The sequence below is a fragment of the Astatotilapia calliptera genome, chromosome 16 (genome assembly GCF_964374335.1).
Source record: "Astatotilapia calliptera chromosome 16, fAstCal68.1, whole genome shotgun sequence".
NCBI classification, from domain to species: Eukaryota; Metazoa; Chordata; class Actinopteri; order Cichliformes; family Cichlidae; genus Astatotilapia; species Astatotilapia calliptera.
The window spans coordinates 35,467,298-35,479,098 of NC_137437.1; the positions used below are offsets into that span (position 1 = coordinate 35,467,298).

The 11,801-nt window shown below is 42.3% G+C and overlaps 1 protein-coding gene and 1 long non-coding RNA gene across 2 annotated transcripts; one reads left to right on the plus strand and one right to left on the minus strand.

The window, feature by feature from the left end:
- Nucleotides 1-516: 516 nt before the first annotated feature.
- Nucleotides 517-5,433, minus strand: LOC113008053 (uncharacterized). Its single transcript, XR_003269982.2, has 3 exons — nucleotides 5,295-5,433; nucleotides 3,195-3,274; nucleotides 517-648 (listed from the first exon to the last, which is right to left on the minus strand). It is a non-coding gene; the product is annotated as an uncharacterized LOC113008053 (long non-coding RNA).
- On the plus strand, nucleotides 2,184-8,771 carry LOC113008052 (melanoregulin). The gene is made up of 5 exons (XM_026145184.2): nucleotides 2,184-2,478; nucleotides 2,589-2,838; nucleotides 5,263-5,353; nucleotides 5,439-5,605; nucleotides 8,215-8,771. Exons 1-5 carry the CDS (start codon nucleotides 2,405-2,407, stop codon nucleotides 8,290-8,292), a joined length of 660 nt encoding a protein of 219 aa, XP_026000969.1. The 5' UTR covers nucleotides 2,184-2,404; the 3' UTR covers nucleotides 8,293-8,771.
- The last annotated feature ends 3,030 nt before the right edge of the window (nucleotides 8,772-11,801 follow it).

The following is an 11,801-nucleotide window of genomic DNA, read 5'->3' on the forward strand; positions in this document are numbered from 1 at the left end:
TCACATAAGGTATTCAACTGCACTATGTCAATGTCACATTGCCATTGGCCCAGTGTGTGTCTGTGTGTATAAAAAAGGAAGAAAGAAAGCTGGTGGTCCAGCAGTCAGTGAGGTAGGAGGAGAGAATGCACACTGGAAATATAAATCTCAGACAGCGAGAGGAGAGGGAGGCGATGTTTGAGGGAAAATCCATATACCTGAACTCGCCAGCGGTAACCTGCACACATGTGAGAGAGTAAATTTTACAATAAACAAATCGTTTATTTTTTTTTTCACTTCAGTCTTCTTCGAGTCGATGCCAAAATGAGTTTGCATGGTAGAAAAGGTTCAGCTACACGAGGAGTGCTCCACATGCTCCACATAGACACTCTGATCAGAGCAAAACTGGCCCAAATTTCATAAACCGTGTAACCACACGTGTCTGAGTTCTTCCTGCACACTCCGGCCTCTGAGATGTAAATGCGTAGAGATGTAAACTTGTGTCCTCTCCAAAGTCATCCGCGTCCAGGCTGAAACGCTCCTCCCAGGACACTTTTCTTTTTAATGCAAACTCGTTCAGAACTACGAGCAACATAACAACAGCAACCACGGCAGATGGTAAATATCCGTCTTCAGAGAGCTGCTCAAACGCGCCGGATAAGACAGCAACTTGAAGAAGACAAATGCGAGAACCATTCATCACTTTTACATGTCACACTAGTCTAATTAGAAGTGTGGGTGCAGTACAGCATGCAAACAGCACACTGTATGAAATCATATCCCATGTAAACAAGGAGTTCAATGAGAGTATGTATCCACGTCACAGCAGGCAAGGCGCAGCGTGATCTTCCCAACACCAGAGGCCGTGAACTGAGTAACGTTTGGACTGTTTAAGAAAGAAATACATAAACCCCTCAGATCCTCACGCTCACTGGCTCGTGCAGATGTTTTCCATCGTGTCTGCAGTTTTCTAAATAATTCCATTATTGTCCTATTTTCTATAGCCCACTTTAAATACTGCAGCAACCCACAAGAGAGAGTCTTAGATCGCTTTGATGTTTGAAATGTAAATTTTCATGTAAATGTGCCAGAAATTTATGAAGAAAATAAATAATTTAGTCGCTGTGATAATGTGCAGGAACTATGCACAAAAGCAAACACAGCCAAAACATGTTTTTCACTTTCTTCTTGATGACTAATCAAACCTGATGGTGGAAGTGAAGAGAAACAGATGTGATAGCAAGGTTTTCATGGCTGAGGAGGTAACGATGCTGTATGACGAATCCTCAAGCTTCATCGACAGCTCATAATAAAAATAAACACAACCAGCGTGTCTGAGTGAGAGGGGCCCACATGGGCGAGAAAGAGTAAAATGGGGTGATGCTGCCATCTACTGTGGAAGACAGGAACTTCTCATTTTGAAAAATCTATAATTTCCTTCTTTTTTGTACCTGCCCAGATGTTTGTTAACTCTGACTTATGACTCACTGAAGCATTAAAAGAAGGGATGGACCAGTCTTGTGTCTTCACATAGCAGATATCTTAGTATCTTTATCTTAATCTGTCCAAAATATCTTCAACACACGAACATCTGAAAGTCATGTCCTCAACAAACAGGAAAAATAAGCCTGACACAAGACCTGAGAGAAGCTTCTGGACCTTCAGCTGATCCGTCTTGAGCCACAGGTCTCCTTCAAAAAGACTGTAAAGAAGTGCATTAAATATTTATCTGAAAACGTAACATCTGACTTCTTATGCAATCTTTTGAAATCATCCATAAACTAGTCATCACATTGTCTCAGGTGATGACTCCTGTGGTGAGAAACAAACTGCTCCTAACTGTGGATCACGCTCACTCCAGACTGTGTTTTAATGTCCCAGGGACAGCTTTAATCTTCCAGACTGCAGCGCTGTGCTCCAGAACGATCACACAGGACTTTCAAACAGAAGACTCGAGTATTAGAGGGATGTGAGAGCAGATATTAATAAAGCATCGGTATAAAAGGCCTCTTTCTGCTTCATGTAATGAGACACATGTTTAAGTATAACAAAAATCACACTTCCAGTTTCAGAGCAGTAAACTCAAGAAGTGTGAGTTTTGAAGTGTTGCTGCCTTCGCCACTGCAATCTGGAGCATCAGGACTTACTGAGTGTGCCATTCATCCCTGGAGTATCCTGTGTGTGTGTGTTGTTGTTTTCCCCTGTTTCTTTTTCACGTGGATAATGTAATTGACCGAGGGAGGGAATTCAGCCTCGGACAGAAGGAAGCATGTAACAGGATCGGCTCGTGCTTGGAGTTTGTGCCCTTTTTGTTTTGGTTTTTTGGGGATTTTTAAAGAAATCTTTGACTAAAGGCTGTTTTGGGATTTTATTGTGAAGGATCAATATCCATTATTTTTTTTAAAAAAACTTTTGGAAAGAGCCAATGGGAGCTAAGTTTACCATCTGCTGCTGTCACTATCTGAAACACAACCAAGAAGAGAGGGATGCTATTTTGCGGTTAGAAAAACTCTGTTACAATCCCAACTCGTCACCCTTTATTCCTCTTCTTATTTTAATATACCAAAGTACACATTTATAGTATCCTAGTTTTATTTCTTTCTCTCTAGGATGCACAGCACTCCCAGGCCACTTGAGCAGCTATCCAGTGGGTCTAGTGACAGTGAGACAGAAGAGAAGAACATATTTGGACCACCACCTTCAAAAACGAGTCAGTGGAAAAACCAGCAAAGCCAGAGGAGCACCGCTGATCAGCGGGCCATCGCAGACAGAGCCGAAAACACTCCCATCAGTCAGGGACTGGATCGAGAGTTACAGGCTTTCATCAGCATGAGAGACCAGACTGACGAGGCTACGGAGGTGACAGAAAACATGCTGTACACTACAGACGCTGAAATAAGCGTAATGAAACAGCAGCGTTTATCGCAAAACTGGGAAAAAACATATTTATAAAACAATCTGTTCTCATCTGGGTGTGTAACATATAGGAGTCAATCTGCTCACAGGACATGCCACTTAAGCTTGTAAACTTATATAACTTATAAGCATTTGGCTGATTAAACTAAAACTATATAATAGGGTATTTTTTATTAATATTAGTGTGTATTCTCCAGCAGTTTAAAAGACGTCGAGGTATGTCTAAATTCCAGTGAATGCAGCTTAAATTAAGAATTTAAGGAATCTTTCAAAAAACACAAACAAAACTCAACATTTACCGGCCAAACTGGAGTTCCTCGTGACTGGATGCTGTCAGAAAATTCCCATCTGCTCTCCACTGGATCTCTAATGTAATAATCTAAAAAGGGCAGACACACAGGTGACTTTCATAGAAGCCTGATTTATGTCAATCAATAATATGAAATAGTGCCACAGATAGTGTTTCAGTGACAAACAAGCCATAATAATTATGAATATGCATAAAAGCCTTGGTTAGATTAGATTAGTGCGAGGCCAGAGGAAAATCTGTTGCTCTCACTCAGAAAATGAGAAAGAATGCAGCTGTCTAAAAACAGCTATTCAGCAAATGTGACCACGGGTCAATTAGTGATTGAGCACCGACACACAAACGCACAAACGACACACAGACCACGTGCTCCTTACTTACTCAGTCACCCAGCGCCTATCACTGCTGTTTATTCGTTAGTTAGACTCCATCATTGTCAGTGTGCTTGTGTTTGGAGGTGGTGGATGTACAAACCCCAGCACGTCTCGACTTTTGATTTTGAATCCTTATTTTTTCAGGGTTTTTTGGTGACATTAGCAAGCAAAAAGTTTATTGGTTTGTTTTTTTCTCAACTTTTGAGTCGTGCTTCATTTCTGCGCAGAGGGAACACATCAGGACAGAGGCTGTTTTCTCAGAATTTCAGGACCGCAGCTCAGTGAGCATTTGAGTTTAGTGCACACGTCAGGCTGCAGGACACAGTGGGCACATTGTGTAAATAAATGAACTCCTTGATGGAGATGTAGGTCATTAGCTTGGCAGGCCGGTCAAAGAGAATATTCACTGCACAATTCTCAGCATGCTGCGGGACTGCTTTTAATATTAGGACAAAAACAAAAAACTCAGCAGGCCTGAAACATTAAAGAGCCCTCACAGTGGTGGGGGCCGAAGGGGTGGGGGGTTATCTAGAAGATGAAGTAGGACATACCACTCTGTCAACTTTGTGTTTTTTATACTTTACAGTTAAAATCTGTTTTTTCTGTATAATTTAAAGACAACTTTCAATTTTTAAGAGTGGACTTTTAACAATATTTTAACTCCCAGACAAACACAGTGGCTGTGTGGATCGTGTGAGGAGCCAAAGTGCAAAACATGGGAGACAGAGTTAATAAAAGTCAACTTTAATAGCTAAACCCTTTTTATTTCTTTAACTCAGTCACCTACTGCTTATCACAAAGAAAAAAACCACGTAATCCAACATACAGCAGCAAAAGTCCCATAAGGCAGAAACTTACACTGATAGAGCACAGACGATGTTGCAACAAGAAGGCGGGACTATTTATACACATGTGTATAAATAGTCCCGCCCAATCTACAAATTTGGGATCGGCACACTAGATAATGAGGAACAGGTGAAGACAATCAAGACAAAGAGACAGAGGGGGGATTGAAATAAGACATAACTAACCTCCAAAATAAAACAGGAACAAGAGATGAATGAACTGTGAGGGTGTAGCACCCCACCACTCTATACTGTGTCCAAAACCTGGGACCCCCGTTTTGATCAAACTAGGTGGGCTGGTGTGTTTGAAGCAAACTAAATACCACAATGATTCTACAGTTTCCAGTCCTCTGATAGCAACTCCAACATTAAACACACTTACCTGCAGGTTAAAAATCACACACGATTTTAAAGAATTTACACAGACAACCCTTTAACACAAGAAGCTCCTAATAACACGTCCAAAAAGCAAACTGCTAAATATTAAACCCATAAAATAAAATATACCTTTCAACGAGGACATTGGGTCACTAAAGAATAATAAATAAACGTCTGACGAAACAAAAAGTAAAAGTGGCTCTGTGGTCATGAAAATACTAAACAGGATTCAGCCATCATTCATTTTGTTATTCGTACATGTGCGATTCATAAAGCCTGAGGACAACTGACGGCTCTTAAGTGGAAGGTGTGGGTGGATTGGTAAATAACTTTCTGCTGATTCATGAGGCTGACATTTGTGCTTTTTTAAATTGAATACACTGCAGAAATATAATTTCCCTCAGTTGTAAGTTGCATCATCATTAGTATATTTTAATTAGGAAGTGTTTGTGTTTGTCTACAGGAATGGGAGAAGTTGAATTATGACATACACACCTTGCGCTATGCCAAACGAGAGGTCAGAGCTCGGTGGAAGAAAATCCTGCTTCAGCTCGGTGAGTTCTCGGTTGTTTCCGCTCTTTTCTGCTGCCTGTGTAATTCCCCGTTCTTCCCGCTGCTCATCTCTTTGGATCCCTGCAGGTTACCAGTGTGAGGTGGACGCCTTGCTGTGTGTGAACAAACAGCGCCGATTCAGTCGAGATGAAGAAAATCTTAACAAAGCGACTGAACTGTTGACGCAGCTGCTGGACCACACCTCTCTGTTCCCTCCTGGAACAGGACACCAGAACCGATACCTCTGTATCATGGTACACGCAAACACGCATCCATAACATTGTCAACCACGGGTCCCTGGACATTATTCCTACTTTTTCAAAGGAAATATTGGACACTGCAGTATCTTTTACCTGTTTTAAAAACAAAAAGTCTGGTGAATGGATCTAAGCTCCCATTCGTGTAAAAATGGACTGTAAACCTGTTCATGGCGTACCCAGAAAATGGATGTATGGATTTTCAGGCTTCATTGATTGTCATAACACAGAGTTTGCTCTTCTGTAAGTTTCATATGGCTGGAATTTAGACCTAGTTAGCTTGTCTTCTTCACCCGTGGAGTACCTCAAGGCTCCATTTAGGGCCTGTTTTCATTTACTGGTATAAACCCCCTCGAGACCCTATTTGCTGTACACATCTCCACACTTCTCTAAATATAAATATATCTGCTTTTGAATTTCAGTGACTGCTGGTAATGGGTCCATCCTCTTTCTTCAGTTGCAGGATTATAAGACAGAGGATCCTGTCTGGTCCTCTGAGAACCATAATGTAGCCATTTAAGATCAGTATCATCCAACCTTGATGCTCATTTAGGGAATCGTGGAGTGACACTGATTCAAGATTCAATTCTGCTACTTTTTTCAGCTTTTTTCTGAACATTGTTAAATTGAAGTCCATCACTTTTCTCAACTCCAGAATATTGCTCAGTTCACACTGTGTTGTTTGCAGCTGCTGCAGTAAACATTTCACTGGCTTCCTGTCAAATGCAGAACTGATTTTAAGGCCCTTTTATTGCTTTTTCAAAGCCAAGTGTGGGTTGGCAGCTGGGAAATGAACTTTTGCTTTATTCCTGTCACGGTTCTGGGTCATTTTCAACCCAGCTTTTCCTGTTTCTGTTTTGGTGTTTTTCTTAACTATGATTTGTTCGGGTTTTTAAGTTGTGCTGGTTTGATTTTGTAATAAGGGTTATTCTTCTTCTCTGTTTTATGTGTTATATTCTTTCTGTCCACCACTCAGTGTCAAGTTTGTGTTTTTGTGAATTGTTTCTGGTTTCCTGTTTTACTTTGAAAGTTCATGTCTCATGTCAGTGTGTTCAGTTTTACTTCCCCCCTGCCTCCATCCATCCATCCATCCATCTTCATCCGCTTTGTCCGGGGCCGGGTCGCGGGGGCAGCAGCCTAAGCAAAGAGGCCCAGACCTCCCTCTCCCCAGCCACCTCCTCCAGCTTATCCGGGGGAACACCAAGGCGTTCCCAGGCCAGCCGAGAGATATAATCTCTCCAGCGTGTCCTGGGTCTGCCCCGGGGCCTCCTCCCGGTGGGACATGCCTGGAACACCTCACCCAGGAGGCGCCCAGGGGGCATCCTTGTCAGATGCCCGAACCACCTCAGCTGGCTCCTTTCGATGTGGAGCAGCAGCTGCTCTACTCTGAGCCTCTCCCGGATGGCCGAACTTCTCACCCTATCTCTAAGGGAGAGGCCAGCCACCCTTCGGAGGAAGCTCATTTCTGCCGCTTGTATCCGCGATCTCGTTCTTTCGGTCACTACCCACAGCTCGTGGCCATAGGTGAGGGTAGGGACGTAGATCGACCGGTAAATTGAGAGCTTCGCTTTTACACTCAGCTCCCTCTTCACCACGACGGACCGGTGCAGCGTCCGCATTACTGCAGCTGCAGCCCCAATCCGTCTGTCGATCTCCGGCTCCCTTCTCCCATCACTCGCGAACAAGACCCCGAGATACTTGAACTCCTCCACTTGTGGCAGGAACTCATCCCCGACCCGGAGTGGGCACTCCACCCTTTTCCGGCTGAGAACCATGGCCTCAGATTTGGAGGTGCTGATCCTCATTCCCGCTGCTTCACACTCGGCTGCGAACCGTTCCAGTGCGAGCTGGAGGCCCTCACCCGATGAAGCCAACAGAACCACATCATCCACAAAAATCAGAGATGAGATTCTGAGGCCACCAAAGCGAAAGCCCTCCGCCACTTGGCTGCGCCTAGAAATCCTGTCCATAAAAATTATGAACAGAACCTGTCTCGTTAGCCTAATTTCTCTCAGCTGTGTCTCCCTTCTGTTGCCCATTCCCTGATTACTCCCCTGTGTATATAAGCCCTGTGTTTTCCTGTGCGCTTTGTCGTGTTGTGCTCTCTCCAAGCTGTGTGATTGTCGTGTTCCTACTTTGTTTTGTTTCTGTTAGAGTTATTTTTATGGGATGTTTTTCTAGCATTAAAGCTGTGTTTTGAGTTCAAGTCCTGTCTCCCAGAGTCCTGCATTTCGGGTCCTTTTCCTGCTTGCCTGCCTGCCACACAGCCCACCATGACAATTCCACTCTCGCTCTTAGATACTCAAACCGTCTGCTTTTAACTCCTTGATCAAGAATAGAAAGAAAGGATGCTTCACAGTAGAATGTTGTCTTGATAAGGTTAATCTTGTTAGGCTGCATTTTTGCTGTTATGTTCAGAGATTCTTACAAAGAAGCTCCTGTTTATAAACTACAGTTCCTCTCACTTTCTACCCTCCCCGTTCTTCACTCTTCTTTCACCTCTTCTCTCATATCTCTACTGTTTTGTTGTTGTGCCTCTTCCTCCAACTACATCTGTCTACTAAACAGTCTTTATCTACTTTTGTGTTTCTTGATGTTTCTCTCAGGACCGCCTGGTGTTGCTGGACAGCGCTGAGGACTTTGTCAGACTGGCCAAGGAAAAATATCCCAAGAAAGAAGGCTGAGAAAATGTGCCAAAGACGAAGGAGTCCTTTAAAGAAAGTGGACTCATGCTGTTTTAACACATTTGACCACATTTCCGTTTTAATTTAAATCCTGAAGTTTAATTCTAACCGAAAACCCCTTTTTGTCCCAGCTCAGTCTGTTAACTTGTGCTTGTGTTGTTTGGCTTATACAATTTGTAAAATACAAAAGTAAATACTATTTTTAATATTTATTTTTTATGTCTACATCGTCACATCATTTTTAACTAAATCCATATTTTTCAAAGATAATAAAAATTATTCAGTAAAAACTAAAATAACCTTTGAAACTATATTATTTATCTCTATATGTACAGTATTTTACACATAAACCATTTAAATGTATTTAAAAATCCTCTTTAACACTCGTTTGTTAACACTTGTAGGAGTAAACTGTTTATTTTCTGTCATATTGGGTTGTTTCCCGTCCACGTTGTGACCATTAAAATATATTCACTCATTACGGGTTCAATCTTTTTTTTTACTGTAATAGTAGTTTTGTCCATAAGGTGGCAGCATATATACACATTGTGGAAGAGACACACACACTTTAACCATAATCGCCACAATCACCAGTTAACCTAATAAACATGGCTTCAGACCTACAAACTGCTGTCAGACCAACCAGGAGGTCTGAACTGGAAACCGTGTTGATGTGACGTGACAGTGCTGACCATCCCACACTGAGACTCTGCTCACTCCTTAAAGTTATCGCTTCACAGAAGTGAGAAAAGGATGAATCCTCATGATTTGCTGCTCAAACTGTGATCGTGGAGAATGAGGATTAAGTTATCAGGTTAAATTTAAGACGTCCCAAATCTGGATTTAGCTTTCAGTTCAAAGGAGAAGTGCTCGAAACACTTATTCTTTATTCTTCTATAAGAATAAAATGGAGAAAAATGGAAAACTATGCACACAGTGAGTTATGCAGGCTGTCTACCGGAAATTAAACTTTCTTCCCGCTTTTAACCCCCCTTTCTCTAAGATTTGTACAGGATGCCGATGACATCTTTGCTTTTTATCCAAGCCATTTTAGAATAACTGTTAACCTGCACACACACACACCTGAGACTCTCCACATGTTCAGGTTCAAAGGGTGTGTGACAACGTTTTGTGTGTGGTGCACTCCTTATTGCACACTTGCACACATGCATATGCACAAAGAAGCAGTTTACTCTGACCCAGATATTGTGCTCTTCAAGGCCCCTTCCAAAGTTTGGGAAACAGATGTGGAACTAAAAGAGGGGAGACGCTGGGGGAGGGGAGAGTATGAGATACGGACCAGTGGTCTGGCAGCATTGAACGCCATTGTGCTGCTTGCACCTTTTTCTCATTAAACCGCTGTGTGTCTGTGTGTGTGCATTTTTACATCGAGCACTGCTTGCATCATTCTCCACACACACACACACACACACACACACACACACACACACACACACACACACACACACACACACACAGTGATCAGTTTGTATTTATTGGACTGAAATATGACAGAAGAGAGAGAGTCATTGATTGAGAGGGTGCTTTTGTATGATGTCAGACTAGAATATTTAGACAAAAAGACGTGTTCTGATTACAGGGTTAAAAGCTCACTATATAACCTTTGGAAAACACACTTCTCATCTGCTGTGTGTGTGTGTGTGTGTGTGTGTGTGTGTGTGTGTGTGTGTGTGTGTGTGTGTGAGTGAGACAAAAGCAACCAAAGGCCAGTCAGCGAACAGCTCGCTGTGGTCAGTCACGATCACAGACACAGCGGTCATTCAGACAGTGACTCCAGCTGATGGTCATTTTACGAGATGCTGAAGTGGATTGTTGTCCCCAGACGCACAAACACAGATGCGTAATGTTAAACGGTTTGGTTTCTCGGGGTATTCATCGCAAAGTCACGCCTGAACCGTCTGACCGGCATGCCCTGATTCCTTTGTCCCAGTTTTTGAATCTTATTAACAGATTTTTTCTCTTCTCCTTCCTGCAGCAACTACTAAACTGTTAAATTACCGCAAAAGCAAATAAGAGAAAAACACCATTGTGTTTCTCTTTTTGTCTTCTGTCTGTGCATTTTCCCCTTACTGTTCCCGTTTATTAAAGATAAACCAACACAAAGGTCGGTACCTGTTAGGTGAAGCAGAGCGACAGATGGTGCGTTTCATGTCTTTCAGTAGCTGCATTTGTTATGAGATAATAAAGTGAGGACCCACATGCAGACACAGTAAGCTTTAATACTAGGCTGATTAAAAAAACAAAACTTACAAAAAGTCCTGGAAAGAACAAAAATCTGGTACAAATGAAACGGGAATCCAGGAAGGTAAATATGAGGGACACACAGAGAGCTGGAGGGTAAACAGGACGACGGACGAGCTGATTGGGTGCAGGTGAAACCGATGAGGGCGGAACAGACAGCTACAAAAGACAACAAAAAGAACGCAAAACAGCCAAAAACAAAGTTACAACAGAGAGTTCATACGAATAAGCCAACATGTAGCAGAGATGTGCACAAGAATAAACACGAAGAGACACGACAACTGCTCACAGTAGTTTAAAAAGAGAGCCCACTGCCAGCATGGAGTGTGAGGTAAGCAGACCCAGCTAACAGCAGCAGATTTTTATCAGGCGCTGGCTTTTCGTTTTGTGCTCATACGTCTTGTCTTCAGTATAAAAGTCTTTGGTTTAAGCTGTGATGAGAGGCTCTGTAAGTCATATTTACAAAATGCATCATTTTGCATGTAATTTTGTCATTTACCTGTTCAAAATTCATGCACTTTGCATGAAATATGTAGCACACTGCACATGTGCCACCCTTTAAAGGCTGGAAGGGTTAGGGTTAGCTATGTTATCTGATGACTCTCCTGTCTTTGCCTCAAAGCAGAGGACCAATAAACACAGACCTGGAGTCTGCACGATGAAATAAGCTCAATGCTAACAGGATGTCTTTGTCGTCGATGACTTCACTTATGGAAATATTGACAGTCTTGCAAATCAGCTCAATATGTTTCACATCAAGCTAAGAGTGAGTGAGTGAGTGAAACTGCTAATTTTACAACCTACAGTATGAAGATAGTCCAAAGACGTTAAACGCTCAATGCAGGATAAATTTTTAGGTTCCCTGTTTAAGGATTATATTCATATTTTAAGCCTTGTAGCTTTTTTAAAAGTGCTACTGATGTTTGTCAGGGAACAAGAGAAACTTCATATGGTCTCGTAAAGGCCTTTCGCTGTTTATCCTTCCAGGTCCTCGAGATTTTCTGGGACTAGTTAAACTATTTTCCAGAGATTTTCTGGTCAGTATATCGTTTTGCATGCCTGGTCTTCAGAAAGATTAGAGCACAAGTTATCATGGTGAGCTGAGCGAGGAGTAACCCTTCATAACCCGAGGCTAAACCTGACGTTATCTCACTAAACCCCTAATCCTGCTTTTCTGAGTGCACGCTTTGCTTCATTAAGACGTGACATTGAACAAAGCTTGCTTTGCTGACCCCCACAGGGTCAGG